The sequence below is a fragment of the Myxine glutinosa genome, chromosome 9, assembly GCF_964187855.1.
Source record: "Myxine glutinosa chromosome 9, kmMyxGlut1.1, whole genome shotgun sequence".
NCBI classification, from domain to species: domain Eukaryota; kingdom Metazoa; phylum Chordata; class Myxini; order Myxiniformes; family Myxinidae; genus Myxine; species Myxine glutinosa.
This window is the reverse complement of record NC_136269.1, coordinates 132,670,691-132,693,581: the sequence shown is the minus strand read 5'-3', so window position 1 is coordinate 132,693,581 and position 22,891 is coordinate 132,670,691. Positions and strand designations below refer to the sequence as shown.

The 22,891-nt window shown below is 45.1% G+C and overlaps 1 protein-coding gene across 1 annotated transcript in view; it reads left to right on the top strand.

Annotated features, from left to right (window-relative positions):
- Positions 1-7,920: 7,920 nt before the first annotated feature.
- Positions 7,921-22,891, top strand: part of LOC137434907 (regulator of G-protein signaling 7-like) — a 117,349-nt gene continuing 102,378 nt past the window's right edge. The window contains exon 1 of the mRNA XM_068128119.2: positions 7,921-8,020. Coding sequence (XP_067984220.2) covers positions 7,921-8,020 — 100 coding nt within the window. The remainder of the gene's footprint in view (positions 8,021-22,891) is intronic.

Genomic DNA, 22,891 nt, shown 5'->3' with positions numbered 1-22,891 from the left:
GGTGGTGAACATCTGTTTTAAAGACCTGAAGGGAAGAATGGGATTGAAGAGCATGTGGGAGTTTGTTACACAGGTGAAGAAAAAGAGGAATGAAAGAGTGAAGGTGAGCAGGGAGACTTGATTTTGGCATTTTCACCAAAAGAGGGTTGCAGGCAGATCTTGAGCATCCTGCAGGAATATTTGGGGGACAGAACACAGGCAGAGCTAGGGGAGCTAGGCCGGAGAGGAGTCAGTAGAAGACAGAAAACCAGCCTGCCTGCGATGAGAGAGTGGCAGACCCATTGACTCAGTTTCATCGCAGGAGATACCAATGATTCTAAAAGCTTTGGTTTCCACAGCATTAAGCAGAGATAGGTGTGAAGCAGGAGAGCCAGCCCAGAGGGGAAAGCATTGCGGATGAAAGCTTTGTATGTGGCGAGAAGCTCAGAAGTGGCCAGAAAGGACTTTGCATGATGGAGGATGCCCAGTCGGCGACTGGCTTTGGAGGCCAGCTTGGAAATGTGGTTTTCCCAGGAAAGATCATGGCAGATAGTGAGACCCAAAAGCTTGAGTGACAGAACTTCTTGGAGAGGATTATTCAGAAAGTAGATGGGAGGGTTGTCCAGTCGGTCTTTTCAGAGAGACAAAGTGAGAGTGTGAGATTTGCCAAGATTGAAAGACATTGTTTTGTTTGTTTGTTTTCTTGTTTGTTTGTTTGTTTGTTTGTCTGGACAATGTCTCAGCCATCCTTTGAGTTAGGAAGCTGAAATTTGGACACGACAATGACCAAGTGGTTTGGCTGTAAAGGGTATTTTTGATTCATTGATTAATCAATTAATCGATTAATCATTTAATCATTTGATTAATTACTTAATTTAAAATAATATTAAGTTACAGATTCGGATGGAACGGTGGTGGTTTAGATATTATATTAGCCAATTGATTAATGGTTGAATTATTTTACCATTATCATTTATTTATTTTCATTATTAATCACTAATTTATTTTCTTTCTCATCTGAGCAATATCTCAGGCACCTTTTGAGCTAGGTAGCTGATATTCAGACACGACAGTGACCAAGCGATGTGGCTATAAAGGATATTTTTGATTAATCAACTAGTCAATTAATTATTTAATCAATTTTTTTTTCGATTAATGACTTATTTAATTATTTTTCAAAAAGTTACAGCTTCAAATGAAACACTGGTGGTTTCGGTATGGTATTATCCAAATTGATTACGAAATCATTTTACGATTGTTGTTTATTGATTTTAATTTTATAATTAATCAATCAATTAACTGTACACTTCTCCTTTTCAATACCATCTCTATGTGCTGCACGGTCGTATCGCCGGGCGCCGAAGGCTGAAGGCGCCCTGGAAATGCCACGCTGGAGGGTGTTATTTATTTATTTGGAATGGGGGCGGTGTACTTTGAATGTACCTGTACTTGTTTTTACAACATTTTCAATAAACCTTTTAAATTTTGCTAATTATATTATAACGTTGAGATTACCTTGCATATAATTTTTTTTTTTTTAAAGAAGAAAGTTTCAAGATGTAAAACATATGTCAATATGAAACTTTCAATTAGTGCCAAGCATGCTCAGTGTAATTATTAAATACTTTTTCATTGCAATCCACCGTTATTAGCTGGTTGGTTACAACATAAAGATAATAAAGAATATCATTTACCCCAGGTAATCAACGAGATGAGCTGTATTTCGCAGTGAAAGTCAGAAAATTAATTGGCAACCATCTTTTCCCCTGGCATTCGCTGGCTCAACATGCAATGCAGGCCATTATCATTGGAAGATTTTCCAGCTACTTGTGTTGCTTTCGTTTCTATCGCAGATGTCTCCCAGGTAGCCAACAATGAGTAATATTTTGGCTTGTGCTCTGCGATGAATCCTCTTGGGTTCAAATCCACAATCTCCACCTCGTACTTGGCAAATGAGCAGGTGGATTATGAATGTTTATTTATTTAATATTCTTATTTCTCAAAGATTCCGTTACACTATACTAGGTGTGGCAGCCATTGCTTCACTGATTAATTTAATAAAAAGACAGCATGTTGTACTTCACAAACATATTATATGTCCATCTGTGAATCTCAATTAGGATGGAAAATGAAGTGCAACATGCGAAACTAGAGCAATGCGACTGTGTTGCCAATATGCCTCTGCATAGTCCCTGCCCATGATAATGTGTAGATGCCCTCGTTAACTGTCCTATGAATAAACAGGTTTGGTTTAAATCCCTTCAGCTGTTTTGAAGTATCACATTTTTACCACAGGACAGGTTTTACATCGATCGACGAAGCATTTTTGGAGAAGGGATATTTTTTCAATATCGGCTTTCAAGCTAATATGGCTGCCAAACCACATGACATATGACATCAAAAATGTACACGCTGCATATGTATGGGTAGGGGATCATGTTTGTGAAGTTTCGTTTTGATCGGCTAAGGTTCGTTTTTCTATCCAAGATGGCTGCCAAACCACGTGACTTACAACGTCATCATTTTCAAACTAAACACAACAATGATATTTGATGATATTTGTAAAATTTCACATCAATAGGGTAAGCGGTTTCAGATATAATTATTTAATATTTTCCTTCAATCCAATGTGGCTGCCAAACCATGTGACGTATGATGTCATAAATTTAATATTTCAGTACAAATGCGTCAGAGATCATGTGCATGCAATTTCAGATTTTTAGGATAAGGCATTCCATTAAAACATTTATGGTTGGTATACCACTTCATCGATGATGTCATAATTATCATGCTTTTGTTCCCCATTGGGAGAACTTGACAATGTGCCAAGTTTCGAATATTTCCATTCTGCAGTTTCCGAGAAATATATATATATTTTTTTATTTGCGGTTAATCCAAGATGGCTGCCATGCCACGTGATCTATGACGTCACAATTATCATAAAAACATTCTGCATGGGTGTCACTCCTACCCTGAAAGTTTTGTCGAAATTGGACATGTGGTTGCTGAGAAAAATGAGGTTTAGTCCGAAAGGACGATTTGAACCGCTATTACCGATATAAAATATATGTTTCCTTTTTAACCGCTGTATTGAACTCCCAATTACGATGCTTCTTCTTTTTGTACAATTTTCGAAAGGGGGCTTTCAACACAGGCATATTTGTGATTAAACAGACTATTTTTATTCCAAGTAAATATATTATTAGTTTTCCAACGGTTATTAAGTTAACAAGTTCCATCAAGGCATATTCGACTTCTGATCAGATTTTCCAAACATCCTGATTCTGCATTTCTTTCTGAAGCTCTGGCAGAGACAACTTGGTTACATCTTTTACCCTATCCATCAGGGACATACAAGGTTTGCCTCTTCCTCCTCTTCCCTCAACTATACCCAGCATGGTTGACGTCTCCAGACTTTCATTTTCTGTATCCATGATGTGTCCCCCCCAAGTATGACGGTTTCTGCTTTAGCAGCAGCCCTTCTAATGTACATACTGTCACGGCCCGGGGTTCGGGTCTACTACGAGGGGGTTAGCCTCCGTTCCCTCCCGAACTTACCGGACCTGAGGCTGCCGCTCACGAATAACTTCGTACTTCGGCAGGTTGCGAAACAGTAACTACGAATGCCAATTGTTCCGTCGCGCGATAGCAGGGTCCATCGTCTAACTCCGCTTACCTGTACCACGTGAAATTTTCAATCAGGGAACATACCTTCCCTCTGGTGGTGTACCACTTTCTTTTGTTCCTGGATGGAAATTTGGAAGGTGGAGCATCCGGTGGTACCGCCGTGCTTGGTGCTAATGCTAATTTTGTTACGGCCGATCGCTACTCTGGGTGCGAGCAATGGCGGACCAATAGAAGAAAAGACATTCATGGACAGAGAGAAAGGAAACGTTTAACGATTTGATTTATTTACAAGTATTTACAGTGAAACTTATCAATAGGAAAGAAAAAGGGACAAGAGGCAGAAACTTAGCTTAATCTACGCCTTATGGCGATTACTACGAATAAACACAACATGGGCACCCAGCACACATTCACGGGGGAGAGGAGGGGGAACTAAAGTTGGGATCCTGTTAGCAAAATGGCCATGATGTTACCAGATGCTTTTCCTCGCGACGCCTTTTGTCTCGACCACACCAACTAGCACCTGGCCGGAAAACGGCAGTCCCCAACACTAGCAGGTAAAGGCGATTCCCAGCACGAACACGAAGATGAGAAAGTAAAGGCGATCATCAGCACGAACTTGGGCAGGGAATTCCAGCACGAACACGGGCAGGCAAGCAGGCACATGTAGAAAGAGTCCAAGTCCCACAGATTTATCCCATCTCGTCTTCAGTTGTCATACCCTTCCTCCCGTCCATGGTACACGGAATCTTGTGGTGAGGCTATTGCCCAGAAACAACTTGCTTTCGTCTCCTGGAAAGCAAATCCAACGGAAGGAAATCTCATTTCCTTTCACAAAGCCCGAAACAAGTGTGTGTCCACCCTCAGGAGAGCCAGGAAACAATATCTCTCTGTTCTCAGGACAGAACTCTCTTATCTGTCTCCCTCTTCCAAATCCTGGTGGCGTCTGGTCAAATCTTTTTCTGGTGTTTGTTCCCCCTCCATCCCCTCCCTCACCTCAAACGGCCACACGGCTGACTCCGCACGTGAAAAAGCTGAATGCCTCAACTCTGTGTTTGCCTCTAAATCTTGTGTCCCAAACCCATCCCTCTCTGTACCCACCATACCCAGTCGTACCCAGCTGCTCCTGGACTCTGTGTCCTTTCCTCCTGACAAGGTGGAAAAGTTTCTGTCAACCCTCGACACTGATTCTGCAACTGGACCGGACGGCATCAGCCCACGGGTCCTAAAATCCTGTTCTTCCGCTCTTTCACTCCCTCTCTCTGTTCCCTTCACCCTCTCTTTTGCTCAAGGTCATCTGCCATCTGCTTGGAAATCTGCCAACATCACCGCTTTGCACAAAAAAGGTGCAAAAATAGATCCCAGCAACTACAGACCAATCAGCCTTCTCCCAATTATCAGCAAAGTCATGGAATCCATCATTGCTTCAGATATGAAATCTTTCCTCTTCTCCAATGGCTTGATCTCTGATCATCAATTTGGTATCAGACCTGGTCACTCTACTCTGGACAGGCTGCTTCTGCTTCTCAACAATGGATGGAGGTCCGCAATGCCAAACAGGAAATTAGAGCTGTCTCCCTTGACATATCACGTGCCTTTGATACGGTCTGGCACCCCGCTCTGCTCACCAAACTCTCCTCTTTTGGTATCCATGGAAATCTCCACGCATGGCTGGCGGACTTCCTCTCTAGTCGTAGTCAACATGTGGCCCTGAATGGGTTGCTCTCATCTCCTCTTCCTGTTCAGGCTGGAGTTCCCCAAGGCAGTGTTCTGGGCCCTGTGCTTTTTCTGGTCTTCATCTATGATCTCTCTGACTCTCTTGAAAATCCTCTCTATCTCTTTGCTGATGACTCTACTCTCTGTCGCTCCATTCTTCATCCCTCAGATCGGCGGTCTGCAGCCTCCTCACTCTCTGCAGACCTGGACAAAATCACAGACTGGGCAAACAAGTGGAACATGTCTTTCAATCCTGACAAATCTCACACTCTTACGATGTCTCTCCGAAAAGACCGACTGGACAACCCTCCCATCCACTTTCTGAATAATCCTCTCCAAGAAGTTCTGTCACTCAAGCTTTTGGGTCTCACTATCTGCCATGATCTTTCCTGGGAAAACCACATTTCAAATCTGGCCTCCAAAGCCAGTCGCCGACTGGGCATCCTCCGTCGTGCGAAGTCCTTCCCAGGCACACCTGAGCTCCTCACCACATACAAGGCTTTCATCCGCAGCTCAATGGAATACTGCTCTCCCCTCTGGGCTGGTGCTCCTGCCTCACACCTACCTCGTCTTCACACTGTTGAAACCAAAGCATTCAGAATCATTGGAATCTCCCGCGATGAAGCTAACTCCAAGGGCCTCTCACTCACTCACCGCAGGCAGGTTGGTGGTCTTTCCGTCTTCTACCGACTCCTCTCCGGCCTTGCTCCCCCAGCTCTCTCTGGGCTCTGTCCCCCAAATATTCCTACAGGTCGCACAAGTTCTGCCTGCAACCCTCTTATGGTTAAACTGCCAAAATCAAGACTCTCTGCTCACCTTCACTCCTTCATACCTCTTTTCTCCTGCCTCTGGAACAAACTCCCTCACTCTCTTCAATCCACTGTTCACCACCATCTCTTATCTTCCCCCATCCAAAACCTTGATCTTTTCTACACCCGCTAATTTCACCCCAATTCCACTTGTTTGAAATACCAACTTCTGTCCTGGAGGTCCTTGGTGTCCTTGTGTTTTATACTTCTCCCACCCCCCCCCCTTCCCACGCATCCTCCCCCCAAGCCCTCTCCCTCCCACACATCTCCCTGCTCTCAAATGTTGTGTGCTCTCAAGTGTTTGTGTGCTTCCCCTTCTCTCCCCATCTTGTCTTCCTGCTCCCTTTTTATATATTTTGTTTGTCTGGTTGATTTGTTTGTGAAGTAAATGTCAGCTCTTTCACGAGCCTCGATTCAGTATACAAAAAAAAAAAGTCATGCACACATGCAGCGAGGAGAGTCCGATGAACCTATGCACCGAGGGCGATAAACACTTGCAAAACTAACAAAGTCCAAGGCCTTTCTGTCGTGTACACGTGCAGCGAGAGGGAGCAGGGAGAGTCCGGCCAAGAGAGTAATGCAGGCATGTGCTCGGTGAACAAAGTCCAAAGCCAAGTAATCCACGTGTGCAAGGCCCTTTTGTCCAGCCATCGCTATGGGGGGGCTGCTGTTCGAGGGTGTCCGGGCTCCCGAATGGTGGAGCCCGTCACTCCGCCCCTCAAGCCCACCCACCCCACCCCCGCAGTTCCTCAGGCCCTGATTGGTGCATTGGAAAAGTACCCTCTCCACAAAATGTTTTTGCTGGCATCCACCTTTGAGGCCTTTGACCTGTCTTCTGTCCTTCAAGACCTCAAATCAATAACTGTGGATGCAAACTTGGTGCATCTGCCTGGCTAATTATCCCTTATGAGTGGAGGGCCTGTCTTTCCCTCCCCAATGCATAAAGACATACGAACCCGGAATAAGGGGAAGGGGCTAAGATAATGTTCTGCTATGAAATAACTATTCTAAGGGACCTGTATGGTGGTTGCCATTATTTATTGGCAGTTTCCCAAAACCGCAACAATACATACATGGTGGTCTAATTTATTCAAACACTGATTTGTTTGTTCTTCTTCCCGTGCAAGGAATTTTAAACATTAATCTCCAAAACCACATTTCAAAACTGGAAATCTTCTTCCTTTTTCATTCACATCCATACAACGCAACTGGAAATACCAGATCATTCATCATTCTCCTCTTAGTTTGTATTTTCACATCTTTGTCTTTCCAGATCTTTGTCAATCCTGACATTTCTGATCTCCCGAACGCTAACGGTCTATTAATTCCTCCTCCACATTCTTCACTCACTTCAATCATAGAACTCAGGAAGATGAAACTTTCCACTATTTCCACATAATCATCTCCCAATCAGTTGTACTGTTGCATCTCCCAATCATTTTTTTAGTGTGCATTGAACTGTTGCATTCACCAGTCTGCTCATTAAACAATAACCGAGGTTAATTTGTTACGCTGACAGTGTTCGAAAGAATGATCCTATGGAGACCATTCTCCCCTATGGAGACTGACCTATGGAGACTTTGGCGTGACCTTTGACCCTATGGAGACTATGGAGAGCTTTGGCACCCTCATTATTTTTTCTGCTGCGAATATGAAATGAAAAGTTGAATATGAGACATACATGGTTGGAGGAACATTATTTGGTGTGATGTCCACAAGAGAAATGCAATTGGAGTTTGGGTTTTGCTTTGCATACATCACCAGCTGGTCTCCTGTCTCCTGTTTCCAGATGGAAGCCATCGTGCGGCGCATGGAGGACCAGGAGGACGTGGGCATACCTCTTCGGACTGTGAAGAGCTTCCTCACGAAAATCCCCAACGTGATCACAGGCAAGCAATCCACAACAGGCCGAGGTCCGCTTTTCATGTCCGTACCAATCAGTGTCGAACGTAGAAAGCACTAAATGCCTTGTGGAACGTTGAGATCGAGTGAGGCTGTTTTATCTCCAGGATTCGACATCAATGATTGTCAATCTTTACCTACACCATCAAAGGTTGATGGAGGTTATGTTTTCACCCCTGTCTGTCTGTCCGTTTATCTGTCTGTTTGTCCGTTTGTGAACAAAATATCTCAAAAAGTTGTGGACGGATTCGGACGAAATTTGGCAGTGATGTAGTGTATGTGACAAGGACGAAATGATTAGATTTTGGTGAAGATCCGGATTCGGATCCGGCTACTAGAAGTTTTTAAGTGATTCTTCACCATTGGGAGATACGGCCAAAACCTATTAGTCCAGTCAATCTATGACCGAAAATATGCTAACCTCAAACAAATTGCAAAAGAATGTATTTTAGTTGTTTCAATATAAGAACTGTTTCCTACATGACATATAAAAAGTCTAGAAACATTCAGCTTGGGGAACATTTTCAAAATTAGGTTTTCCTTGACCCACCCGGTATGTGGTTTTTAACCGCCTTGATATGAAACAGTCCGATTGTTATCGAATTTGATTATACATCACTGTGTTATCAGATTATCATTTCATCTATTAAACAGCCTAATCTCATTTCAAATAAACTTCTTCATCATGTGGACTACCTTTTTCACTTTCCTTTGCCTTAGGAATGTCTATGTTTCCCCGTGAAGGTCGGCTTGAAGGTCAACAGAAGGTGCATTTGAACAACTGATGCCATGACAGTCTCCACATCCAACTGAACACTGCAAACCATGTTTCTTGCAGTTGCAGCGTCGACTGTCACAATCTGTTTTACAGTTACATCTTATGATCTTCAGTAGTTTCTCTGGTGCTGGAGGCAAGTGGGTACGGATAGGCTGAAGTCTGTCACCGGCTGTAATCCATCCCCAGTCCTCTGGAATCAAATCCCCATCTTGCCATATCCATTGCTGAACTTGCAAGTAAACACGCTGACTGTGATGTCTGGCTGCTTCTGACGTTGGCGGTAAGACATGAACATGGACAAATGAGGTATTAGTCATGACTTTGCTGCAAAATTTCCTGCACCTCAATAGATCCAAGCCTTCCCCAGGATTACCATTATACAGACAGGTAGGTGCTTTCTCCCCAGCCACAACGACTTCCTCCTTTGATGCCTTTCTGGAAAATACTTCAGCTTGGTGCTTGAAATGAGGGTCACTTTTAAGTTTTCTCAATGCAGCTCCCTTTCCAATTCCATATAAACGAGATGTTGTATCACATCCTGTTATGCTATGAACAAATGGGAGCAAACAACATATTTCAGGGCCAAGTCTTTGCTTGATGCATCTGATGTGCCACACACGCTTTTTCTTAACAGCTGTTTGTTTGGCCTCCGACTTGAAGTAGATATCTCTTGAGCAGATTTCTGCATGGTAGCATAGAAGCACAAGAAGATCGGTGTCTTCTCCAACTAATACTGTCACGTTTGCAGATGCTGATGACACTGTAGTCTGGACAATCAGCAGGTCAGCATCCCCAGTAGCATGAAACGTCTTGATTCCCTTTTCTTCCATCTTCTTGCTGAGCAGATTGATGAAACGTTGTTTGTTTGCAGAGTTGGTCAAAAACTGCTGCTTCTTGGATTTGAGATGCATATCCTCTGTGAATCTGACTTCAGGTCCGTATGTTCCACCAGTGCGTCGCATGTGAGCATGGTCTTTTGTGGATGGGCCATTGCAATACCCATCGAAAACAACTGTGGGGTTTGAGTACTTCAAGACATACTCTACATACAATTTGCAGAGGGATGCAAAACTAGATCCTTGGGGCCATGGTATGCGTTGCAGCAGAGAACCACCGTCAAAAACATGATGCAGATCTTCTACGTTTGGTGCTGGCATGTCATATCTGGCTAAAGTCCATATTGCATCTGCAAGTGCTGGCTTCTGTGCCTCTCTGAGGAGACCAGATGAGTCAAACAACGAAGAAGGAAAGCTACAGAGTTCATAAGTGAAGACTTCCGAGATGTCATCAAAGAGGCCGTTAGCTGCTGTAATTAAATGTTGAAACAGGAGCTGAGGGTCAACCTGTACTGATTCTCCATCTATCTTCACTGCTGTCTTGGCTCCAAGGGTTACAGCTTGGTTTGCCTTCTTAAAGGTGTAGCTCTGTACATTCTGAGAAACCATCGATTTGAGGACACGAAGGCCAACTTATTTTGCTCTGTCAACATTTACACTTGCTTCTGCTGTCACACCAGTTGCTATGTTCCGAAGGGTTGGATCCTCTGCAAATGGATTTCTATCCTCAAGGAAAGACAAAATTGTCTTGGTGTCATTGTAATCTCTAGATTTTCTTGCTGGCGTGTCTTCTTTGTGCTGTTCACTTGTGTATAATTCAGTGCCTGTAAACTGCTGCATGGCAATGTTGATGTCTGCACAAGCTGGTCTGGAGAGTAACCACTGTGCTCTCTGAGATTCTGACATTCTGTGTCCTCTAGTCAATCCACCTGTTGTTTTAATGCTTCTTATTAAAACATGCTCTATTACAAGATCTGTAGATAAGCCAGCCCAAAAACGATCACTTCTCCTGAGTACATGGTGTCCAGATTAAAAGCAGGTGTACACTTCAGGGTGATCTGCTTCTAGATTTTGCATATTTTTCAAGTACATGTAAGCTGATTTCACATAGAAATTGTGTCCAGCAGCAGCAAAATACGGCAACATGTCTTGTACAGACTGAAGATGAAGATGCCAGTTACCTGTACGTTCTGCTTTTATAAACTTGTGGAGTATGTCTATCATATCCATGTACTGAAGCCAAAGAGATGGCGTGCGATGATGAATGAGTTCTACTTTTTCACACACAAGCTTTTCATTCATTTTGTCAACAACATTCTCCATACAGACTGACTCCGCAGTAACGTCTCCTTTCAGTAGACATTCATAGAGTTCAATACATTCTGACAAGACATTGTTGCTGGTTATCCTGGTAGGACCTTGAGCTGCTTCATCTTCAGAGACTATGACTTGAGGAATATCTGCAATATCTGGTTCCCTAGGCGTAACATCAGAAACATCATGTTCATTTGAATCTCTGATGTCATTGGACATGTCGTCATGTTGATGCTCTTCAAACAAGGGTACTCTGAATGCCTTTGAAATCAGCATAGCATTAAGGGCCTTGTCAACCAAAAAGTGTCTCCTGACAGCCCTTGATACAGACTTGTATTAGCATAGCTTGAAAACCAAAATTTCCTTAGATTTCAAACTATTTTGTATCTGACCTCTGCCGAAAAGTCGCACGCAAAATCCGTCAAATTTATTTCGTTTTTAAAACTGTTTCCGCACTCTAGACTTTTCTAGACTTTTGATATATCATTAAGGCAATACTACTAAGCATGTTTATTAAAACAGTATTTCTTTTGCAATTTGTTTGAGGTCAAATTACAGATTGACTGGACTATATACATAGCAGGATATCTCAAAAAGTTGTGGACGGATTTGGACGAAACTTGGAGGAGAGCTTGGGCATCTAACAAGGACGATTTGATTCGATTTTGGTGAAGATCTGAATATGGATTCGGATATGAGAATTATTTAATTTTTTGAGTGATTCTTCACCATTGGGAGATGGGGCCAAAAACGATACATGGCAGGATATCTCAAAAAGTTGTGGACGGATTTGGACGAACCTTGGAGAGCATGGGCGTCTGACAAGGACGATTTGATTCGATTTTGGTGAAGATCTGAATATGCATTCGGATATGAGAATTATTTAATTTTTTAAGTGATTCTTCACCATTGAGTGATGTGGCCAACCAGGTGGAGGTATGCTCTCGACAAACTTCCGTTCTGGTTTAATATTGTAGTCAGCTTTATCAGTTTTGTTTACAATGTTAAAAGATGTACGTTGAATCTGCCTTTTCCTTGCCCTGTCCTTATTTCCCATCCACCAACTGTTCTTTAATTTGGCTCCTGATAGCTTTTGCAGTGCTCCATCTGTTTTATAGTGAGCAATCTCCCGATTGTAAATGACATATATTTCTGTTTAAATACCTGTGCCACCAAAGGTGGAATGTAGGTTATGTTTTCATCCCTGTCTGTCTGTCTGTCTGTTTGTGAACACGATATCTCCTGTGAACAAGTTATGGACGGATTTGGACAAATTTTGGGGTGAGGTTGGGTGTGGGACAAGGACGAAATGATTCGATTTTGGTGAAGATTTTGGTAAATACGGATCTGGATCAGATATTTTGTTCAGTGATTCTTCACCATTGAGAGATAGGACCAAAAACGATATATAGCACTATATCTCAAAAAGTTGTGGATGGATTATGACGAAACTTGGTGGATGAGTTGGTTAGGTGACAAGAACAAGCCGATTCGATTTTGATTCAGGTCCGAATCCAGATCCGACCTATCGGTGAGATACAAAACAAACTGTTCAGCCTGGCGGAGGTATGCTGTCTACCGAGTGCTGTTATCGTTGACATTTGTATTTGCCATTAACTCAATGTCTTGGAATCTCATCTCATGGGTCATGTAGAGTATTGAGTCTTGAGTGTCGTCATTTTTAGTATTTTTCATGCCATCCTGACAGTAACCAAGTGGTACGCACACTCACCTTGAGCTGTCTAGCCTGGGTTTGAATGACAGTAACCTAATGCCAACACTAGTTGGTGGACGGTAGAGATCCCGCAATGTCCTTTGTGAAGAGTGGGCGAGCTTTTCCAGTCTCGACTGCAGGAAGCAGGTTGTCTTGTCTTCTCGGAGGATCCTTGACACCAAGTTACACTGTTTGTTATCTCAGAGTGTTGTTACTGTCTAGGGAGAAGCTTCTGCACTGCAAACAAATTGACCAAATGGTTTGCATGCGTCATGTGAATGGTCTTCTTTGGATACGAAGGGCAACCAATACACACCCATCAAACGGGACATTAAGATGGTAAACCGTCGAGCAGCTTTGGGTTGCTAGTCGATGTTAAAGATCCCATGGTGTCTTTCAAAAGGTCCCTGACACCTGCAACTATATTCCATTTTATTTCCCTAATTTCAGGGTAACTCTTTCAACAGCACAGCCATGTCTCAGTATTGAAGCAACCAACAGGCCAAATTCACAAGTAAATGTCCTCTCCATATGCATTCGCCAAATGCTAATCCTATATAAGGCTGAATCCTTGTGTCCACCACATGTAATTCTTACCCCTGGGGGCCTGAATTACCTTTTCCTCTGCGAGATTTCTTCGCATTCCTTCTTCATGAATAAATGAAGAGTGCACTCGAGTTGATCCTCCTGCAGCGAGTACAACTTAGACTGCAACAACTATCGGGGATCCCTCTTTGTGGTGGTTGTACCACCAACCCCCTCTCGTTCCCCCCACCCCTTCCAAGTTCCCCCAAAAGTCAGGGGCAAAATCTTCCCCATTCTTCCCTGCTGCCCAGATTCCTCAGGGCTGCACGGACACGGTCAGAGAGCAAATCTATCCCTATGGACCGGCCCTTCCCCTCTTGTCTCTCTCGTTCTCTCTCTCTCTCTCTTTCTCTGTATCTCTCTCTCTCTCTCTCTCTCTAACCTTGTCGTGGTCCTGACTTTGTGAAGGTGGGGGTACACCTTCCTGGATGTGGGGGTCTCTGGGTTGCTCCTCGGAGATTGATCGGCTGTCTCCGTGCCGTGGGCTTGTTTGAGAGAACTGTCCGGGGCTATACAACAACAACAACAACAACAACAACAACAACTTAGACTGCATGCTAAAGATGTTTTATGAACCACCTTTTGAGGCCATTTTTCCCCACAGAGCAGGGGTTGGCCTTTCCTTTATGGGCACCTTGGTCCCATTTTTGAAGTAATGTTTTATGGCCAGATGCTGCCAACCCTGTTAGTCGCCTCTTGCGATACACAAGGAATTACCAGTGAGCAGGTACTCAATTTGCCGACCTCGAAAGGATGACAGGCTGAGTCAACACCCCTGGTGTTAATTCAGCGATCGACCGGGATTCTAACCAGGATCTTCGGCACCCTAACCGCTAAGCCAGCACCCTAACCGCTAGGCCGGCACCCTAACCGCTAAGCCGGCACCCTAACCGCTAAGCCGGCACCCTAACCGCTAAGCCGGCACCCTAACCGCTAAGCCGGCACCCTAACCGCTAAGCCGGCACCCTAACCGCTAAGCCGGCACCCTAACCGCTAAGCCGGCACCCTAACCGCTAAGCCGGCACCCTAACCGCTAAGCCGGCACCCTAACCGCTAAGCCGGCACCCTAACCGCTAAGCCGGCACCCTAACCGCTAAGCCGGAACCCTAACCGCTAAGCCGGAACCCTAACCGCTAAGCCGGCACCCTAACCGCTAAGCCGGCACCCTAACCGCTAAGCCGGCACCCTAACCACTAAGCCGGCACCCTAAACGCTAAGCCGGAACCCTAACCGCTAAGCCGGCACCCTAAACGCTAAGCTGGCACCCTAACCGCTAAGCCGGCACCCTAACCACTAAGCCGGCACCCTAACCACTAAGCCGGCACCCTAACCACTAAGCCGGCACCCTAACCGCTAAGCCAACACCAGGCTAGCTAAAGATGTTTTATGGCCACCTGATTTCCAGTTCAGCACTGCTTGGTACCAATACGGCGTGTGGCCATCGTCACGTAATTTGCGAAAACATTATTTTACTACCAACTGCTTTGTAACATGCAGGGTCCATGAAGACAAACTAGCATACTTTGCATCACTGCCTTTGAACGCCTTCTTTGGTTGTTTGAAGTGGTCCATCAAATCGTTTTCCAGGCTTCCGTGAAATAGAATTTGCTGTCAGCAGCGGCTGGTGGTATTCAGCAAAGGGTGGGCCGAGGGCCATATCAGCCTTGGCAAAAGGTGAAATTAAAGTGGATGACAGTGGTGTAATGCACTATTCCGATCCAATTCCATCATCAAACTCGGCATAGTATTTGCTAGTTTATAATGTTCAGAACTTGAGTCATCCATTTTACAGCAGGGGGCTGTACAATCGATTAACGTGGAGTAACTTGTGTTCTACATACGTATCCTCACATTAGTAATATATTCCTCACCTAGCATAGTTAAATCCATTCTTTGCACATCTTTTTGATTGGCTGTGCTCTCTTTTTAATTGTCTTTTGCCCCCAAACCTATTGTTGGTTGATCGATCTTGGGAGAGATGGTCAAATAGCCATGCAGCAGTGGACCCTTGTTCGCAAAGCCATTTCACAATTTGGTACAGGTATTAACTTAAATGTTATATGATTAGACATGGGTCTGGCCTCAATCATTGGTAACTTCTGAAACTGAAAATATATGTTTAGTGTTACAGTGCTGGGGTCCAGGTTCCACTGGAGGGGAACCCTCGGGCTCGTCCTGACCTCTGACACCTGTACGCCGCTGGCACGCAAATAACTGTGTGGTCCGTCGGGTTGCGAAGGTTATGGTGCAACTGCAACCGCTTAATTTTTCGAATTACCGGCCTATCAGGGTTCAATAGCATCCATTAATCTGCCTAAGATGGTGGATATGCAGCACTTCTTGGTGAGGTCAGCCATGTGTTACTGTTACGCGTTCCTCCCCAAACCCCGGTTTGGTGCACCTCAGAGTCTTGAGAGGGAACGCAGCAGAAAGATTTGTTATTTTGAGTGTTCTAATAAACCATGGTAAAACCACACTAATGCAATTGTAGAACAAAACAAGTAATTGTATTAAGAACTCTCACATACACAATAACAACATTATTAAAGAAAGTACAATGAAAATGTCACTTGCATCAAATGAACAATACAAATGATGGTACCATCATTCCCCAATGCTCTCAAAGCAATGAACTCACGATACGACAAACGTGAGTGGAATGTAACATTCCCCAAAGTCCGTGCACAAATCCCCACGCTGGTTGGAGATGGAGGTCATGCAGAACGGCAAATCAATAGGCAGGTATTGGCGCGACTGTGGATGAGGAGTTACGAGGTGAGAGGTCGATATGGGAATTGAGCCAATATAGAAATCCCAACGACAAAACAAGATGCACCAAGCGAACAGTCTCTTCTTCTTCAAGGACAAAATGGCGTGTAGGCCTGTAATGGAAGCACTGGCTTCCTTCAACAATGACTCACACTTGGTGATAAAACCTGAGACGCAGGTTTAATTGCACTGGCAATACATGACGATGTTGCGGGCAATCCCTTTCCCGGGAAGCCTCAACTCATTCGCGACCAATATCAAAAAGTCTGCTCGCACCCTCGACGCGATTCACGGCTGTATCTCTATCATGGCCGTTCTCCTCCTCCTCCCCCTTCTGGTTCCTTTGCCACGTTTTCCTTTTTCCTCCACAAACATTTCTTTTTACCTTTTACTGAAGTCATCTCCATTTCACACAAAAATCTTAACAACAATATTACCTGAAACTAAAAATCCTACAAGTATATAATAACAACACAGGTGGAAGTGACGGATCCGTAACAGTTGCACTTCCGTTGGTGACTGTGCAAGCCAATTTGGGAGCGACTACAAGTGCTATATCTGAAGTCGTTGGCGAGGTTGGCATCTCCTGTAGTTGTAGGACGATGTTGTTTGCGGCGATAACGTCTGTTGTGCAGCTGCTCCAACCACTGGTCATCACAATGGCTTATTCCAGCCCATAATTGATGTCGCCATGTGCCTCTGTAGTTATAGTTTCCCAAGTGTCAAAATTGATGTGTAGGACTTTCGTATCCTGCTTACAGACATCCTTTTACCTAAGCTCCAGGCGACCTTTTGTTATTTTGGCCCCAGCTATCTCCCCATATAGGGCTTCCTTTGGGATAATCCATCTTTCATCCTGTATACGTGCCCAAGCCATCAAAGTGGTCTTTGCTTTATAAGTGCAAAGACACTTTGCAGATTTGCCTGGGAAAGGACTTCTGCATTTGTGCATCTGTCCTTCCACGTGCTGCCAATGATGCATCGTAGACAGCAAAGCAAAGATGAAAATTGTTGAGTCTTCGTTCTTGGCAGCTATAAGTTGTCCATGTTTCACAGACGTAAAGTTGAGTGCTAATAATGCACGCCTTGTAGATCAACATCTTGGTTCTGAGGGTCGGCTTTCTGTTCTACCACACCCCTTTGTTAGATGACCAAAGGTGGTGGCTGCCTTCCCGATGCGTGCATTCATTTCATCATCAAGAGACAGGTTGTTAGTCACTATAGACCCAAGATAATTGAATTTACTGACTACTTCCAGTGCAGTATTGTTTCGTGTAATCAGGGCCTGGGTTGTTACACCTTGTCCCATCACCACGGTTTTCTTCACACTAATGGTGAGAGAGAACATCATGCACGCATGTGAGAGATTATCAATTAGCTTCTGGAGCTGGTCTTCTGTGTGGGTGACAAGTGCAGCGGCGCCTGTGTAGAGTTCTCTGATCAGGACGTGCCGCACTTTTGTCTTTGCCCTTAATCTTGTCAGGTTATACAGCTTCCCATCCGGCCTCTTGTGAAGGTCCTGATGTGATGGCAGGGTTACGTTCTATTGATACACGCTACCTTTCCATTACCATGGTAACCTAACCAGGGGCCACACCCTCAACAACCACCCGTCTATTTATTTAAGTATGGCCCAGTGAAACCGTGGAAAATATCCCACGATGAACGTGAATCTCTGGGCCTGGCTTTTTTCTTGTCACATTGCAGACAGGTCGGTGGCATCTGTCTTTGTCTTGCACCCCGTGCCCTGACCCTGCTCTCTTCCTTCCCCACCCCTTTCACCAGCTCCACCTTGGTTTCTCCAGGGCACACATGTTTACCAAACCATGGATGGCTCTTACTCCTCAGTCACATTTGCTCTACGGCTAGGATACGGCGGCCGTACCCCCCCTAAATTGACAGAAACGTGCGGTGGCCGCAGATTTTCTGAGGTGGCCTCAGGGTGGCCCTAGGGCGTATGGCTATATTTTACAGGCCATAGGGGTCGCCGTGGAATTATAGCGCGGAGTTATAACTTTTTTCATTTTTAGGTTGGCCGTAGCAATTCGACAAGCCGTAGCCATGACAACTGTAAGTGCTGTTATACATATGAAAAAGAACTGGTATATATACCCACTCGTTACCGTCCGTCTGGCCGCACGTTCGCCTTAGGGCCCCCCTGCGGTCGCCTTGCGGGCACCTTGAGGCTACCTTGCGTCTGCCTTGAAAATTCTATGGCCGCCGCAGGGACGCCCTAAGGTCACCGTGCGACATCAAATCAAAGACCGTACGGCACCCACACGTTTTCGGTCTCCACAATTTCTAAATACCCCATGCGGCTACCCGAAAAATAAAAACATATGTGACTGCTACATTGTGTGACCGTGGAAATACTGCGGCCGCCCTATAATTGCTAGTGGCCGTAGATTTTTTTAGACCCTACGGCCGCCGAGCCAAATGTGACTGAAGCATTAATGGCACAGCTCACTCTGGGAACCTGCATTCTCTTGTATTAGTCCGTGGGCTGAGTAGGGTTTACATGCAACCCCCCCCCCCCCCCACACAACTTAACTTCCCGGGTATGTCCATGTACCCCCCACCCTAGGGGTTAGGAAAAACCATGTTAACAGAAAAAAAACTCATTCCCTCATAGTTTGACCTCTGGTGACCTCATTAGTGACCTCATTTGCATATAACACATATCATTGTAAAGAGTGTCCCAGGACAAACATTTTGAGGGGTCACATGCAACCATAGGATGACGAGGTAAAAAGTTATGGCCATTTGAATTTCGCCTACCCCTAATTTTCGGAAATCACTGACACAGGGGGGGTAACATCAAAATATGCGTGGGAGGTACCTTGGGAATGAGTTTTTTTTCTGTTAACATGGTTTTTCCTAACCCCTAGGGTGGGGGGTACATGGACATACCCGGGAAGTTAAGTTGTGGGGGGGGGGGTGCATGTAAACCCTACTCAGCCCACGGACTATATGCTTAGAGCTGTATTTGCAAAACTGCAACAATACACATGCACACACACACACACACACACATATATATATATATTTTTTTGTTTGTTTGTTTGTTTTTTTGTAAGACTGGAGAAGGTGGATCAGACTCGGCAACGGTTGCTGGAGTGAGATGTGCATGGAAGAAGTTTCGGGAACTGAGTGGCGTGCTGATGATGAGGGGAGTGTCGTTGAAGCTGAAGGGAAAGGTGTATGCTGCATGTGTGAGAAGTGTTATGATTTACGGGAGCGAGACATGGGTAATGAACGTAGAGCAGCAACGAAGGCTGGAAAGGGTGGAAATGCGAATGGTTCGGTGGATATGTGGAGTATCGTTGAGAGAGAGGAAGACAAATGATGAATTGCGAAAGATGATGGGAATAGAGCCTGTGATTGATGCTGTGAAGAGGAACAGGTTGAGATGGTTTGGTCATGTGTTGAGGAAGGATGAAAGTGACTGGTTGAGAAGAGTGATGGAAATGAATGTAGAAGGAAGTAGAGGACGGGGAAGACCGAGAAAGACTTGGCTAAAGATGGTGGAAGAAGAAATGCGGGCAAGGGGGTTAACAAGGAGAGATGCAGAAAATAGGGCAAAATGGAGAAGATTGTTATGGGGACCGCAAGGCTAACCCCCGCTCTAGCAGGGAAAATGGCCTTTAAAATGCATGTTGTTGTTGTGTTGTTGTTGTTTTGTAAGACTAGACATTGAGGCTCTGAGAGATTCTGAGGAGATTTCGGCTGGCTCAATAGTGCAGTGGGTTGTCGCCGCGAAAGCGATGGAGGTCCTTGGTTCGAGTCCCGTGTTGAGTCAGAGTTTTTCACAATCAGCCCAATGCAGAAATTTAATTCCTGTTTATATATATATTTTTTTTTTTGTAAGACTAGACATTGAGGCTAATCGAAGTCCTGAATACCAAAGCACCAAAAATAAACTTTATTTGGCCTGTAATGGGGAGGCTTTGCATATATGGCCCATTGTTAAAGGAACCAATGTTTGCTGTGCTCCCTAAACCTTGTCATTTGTCAGTGTTGAGGTCCCACCTGCTAGCCTGCCATTAATGGTCCTGTGTACTGGGTGCTTAACATCGTGAACAAACTTTTCTCTCTAGCTTTTCATGGGTCCAGAAAATTAACTTCATTCAAGATCATCAGCCACGAGTTGGTTATGTGTATGTATATGGTTGTAGTGTGCAAAAGTGTACAGGTTCCTCCTTTTGCTGCAGTTACTTAACAATTAAATTGACTAACAATAATTTTATGAAGTTTGTAAAGCTTTTTTTTTTGTAGAGCAGGTCATGGGTTCTAAAGATCCAATAGCGTCCAACTCGTACAACTGCCACGGTCATGTGCCGTCCTGGGTGTTGTGCTTCCCGATGCAATTGTTCAATGATCAGCTTGGTGACGTCTTTCAGAATTAGTACCGGGTGATGACCTCTGAGATCAAGATCGGCTCATCGAAGTCTACCTTTGACTCGGATAATTGCCTCTTTGTGGAGGAATAGACTCGATTTGTATAACGGGCCCCTTTTGATCGTATCGTGTGGGGTCTGGTCAATATTCGGAATTCTGATGTGCTTTGAGGCTGGCTATTTCTTTGCCCAAAGACTTATTTCATACAATTTGGAGGACTTGCTCTGCACTCGTAGTTCTTCTCTTGTTTCCTGTCTGAAATGTTTATTCTCGTTCTGGTTATCTGATTGACTGGGATCAGTAGTATCCTCCCTTCCAGACTTGAAGATCTTTACCGAAATGAGTAATATGTCTTCCATTTTTGCACATCTTGATAGAGTCACGAGCTTGTCCAACACTTGGAATACGTAATTCAATCCCGATAAATCTCACACTCATATTCTGTCTATCTGGTAGACCATCTGACAAACCCTCCCACGTACTTATTTAACAACAAGACCGAAAGTCTAACAGCGGCGAAGCCGGGCTTGTTTTATACTGTTGCGGATCTCGCCGCCGGCCTTCTCCCCTTACCAAGGGGGGATTAGTCCCCTTGTCTTTGACTGGCCGACGGGACCCGGGACCTATGACGTCCTTCCCGGACAGCGCGAAATAGGGTATTAGGACTAGAATCGCTATTACCTAATTACTCGTGCTGCCCTGAAACGAGGAAATAAGCCCTGCACGAATCACGCGTGTTGAGACGCCGAGTGGTGCATACATGCGATCCGTGCCGTTTATATGGTGACCCCGGTTCTAGCGATCTTATTCGTGCCACGCTTACCCAATGGAGAAATCACACAGGCGATCGAATTGGGAAGAAAGGAATAACAAGATTTATTTACACTATTCACAATGATTCCAGAAAAGAGGACACAGTGCAGCCTTAAAACAGTCTTAACTTACTACCCAGGACAAACGGGCCCGTCTCACACACAGACACACTCACACGGGGCTTGCAGCTGCAGGATGATGTTCACCACGTCCAGGGATGGCTCTCGTGCAGCTCCCTCCGGCCTCCGGCTCGTCCCGTGCAGATGGTAAGTAGAGGGGCAGGAGCTCTCCGCGTGTCGTTTGGCGCACAAGGGTTAATACGGGGCGAACGGTAGGGTCTGGGCTATGGCGGTTGGCAGTTATCACTGGTGGCTATTGCCGCGTTCACTTGCGTGGCTGAGGTAAGTGCTATTCGCCACCGGCGCTTCTGGCTGCCTTTCCTCTGGCGCGTACGTTATACTCGAGATATAGTGCAATGCCTCCAAAGCGAGCGATGCGAATCAAGTTCTTCACAGTCCTCTTGATCAACAAGTCCTCTCACGTGCGCTCTCCCCTTGCGAGTCCTCTTCTCCGCGAAAGCTCTGCAGTCCTTTCAAGGGCTTTATGCAATTACTTTTATAGGCACGCCCCGCGAACCTTCTAGCACTTATCAGACGCGCCTTACCACGCCCTGTCACGCCATGCTGTTAGAGTCCTGGTTGGCTGGTGGCCCTTACCGTCATCGCCTCTGACGCTCCGCCTTGACGCCACCCCATCCCGACCCCGTGCTCCTCCTTCTTAGGCCTACCTCGTGTTACTCGACTAGTGAGCGAGCAAAGGGCAGCAAATGCTGCGGGCAGCCAAAGCGTAACAAACTGAGTGGGGCAGCCAAATGGGGCGCGGGATAAATTATGCCCATAGAGGTGGAATTGGAGGGTGGACGTAAAATGACCGGGACCTAAACTCATGTCTTTACACAACGCAGATATTACTAGGGGAAATGGCCTATAATTACACATACTATGACATAACTAATAGTACAAGTGGGCCTACGTGTTGCTCGTGGACCAACTATGGGGGGCAACCCTTTAACCTTTCATGACCAATATGTGCAAATCTCAAAACCGTAGCAATACTTTAGTTGAAGAGGATAGTATGACCTGGGTGGAGAAACTAGTTAGCAAATAATGTAAGTATTAAATTATTTGAAGTACTCCAAGTCTCTAAGCTGGCTGTCATCATGGAAGTAAAGAGATTGCATTGAGACGCTGGTTTATTCTATATGTTGCTCAGTTAGTCAACACTATCAAAGTGACCTCAGCACCATCCCGGCACACACCACTGTGTTACGGAACGAGGTGTTTTACGGCGAACGGAGTACAAATCCTGCCACCAACCTCCTTGAGAGAGAGGACCAAGTGAGTTGGTACTCATTTTGCCGACCTCGGAAGGATGACAGGCTGAGTCAACCCCACCTGGTGTTAATTGAACAGCTGACTGGGATTCAAACTCAGATCCCAAGCCCTCCACCCTAACCGTTAAGCCAACACCAGGCTGAGGGTGGTTGGAGGCAGTCGTAAGAAATGCTTCAATGTTTGAAGAACCCTTAATCAAAGTTTTCATTATTTATGATCTGGGGGGGCATGCCCCTCCTCCTTCCCCCCAATCATAT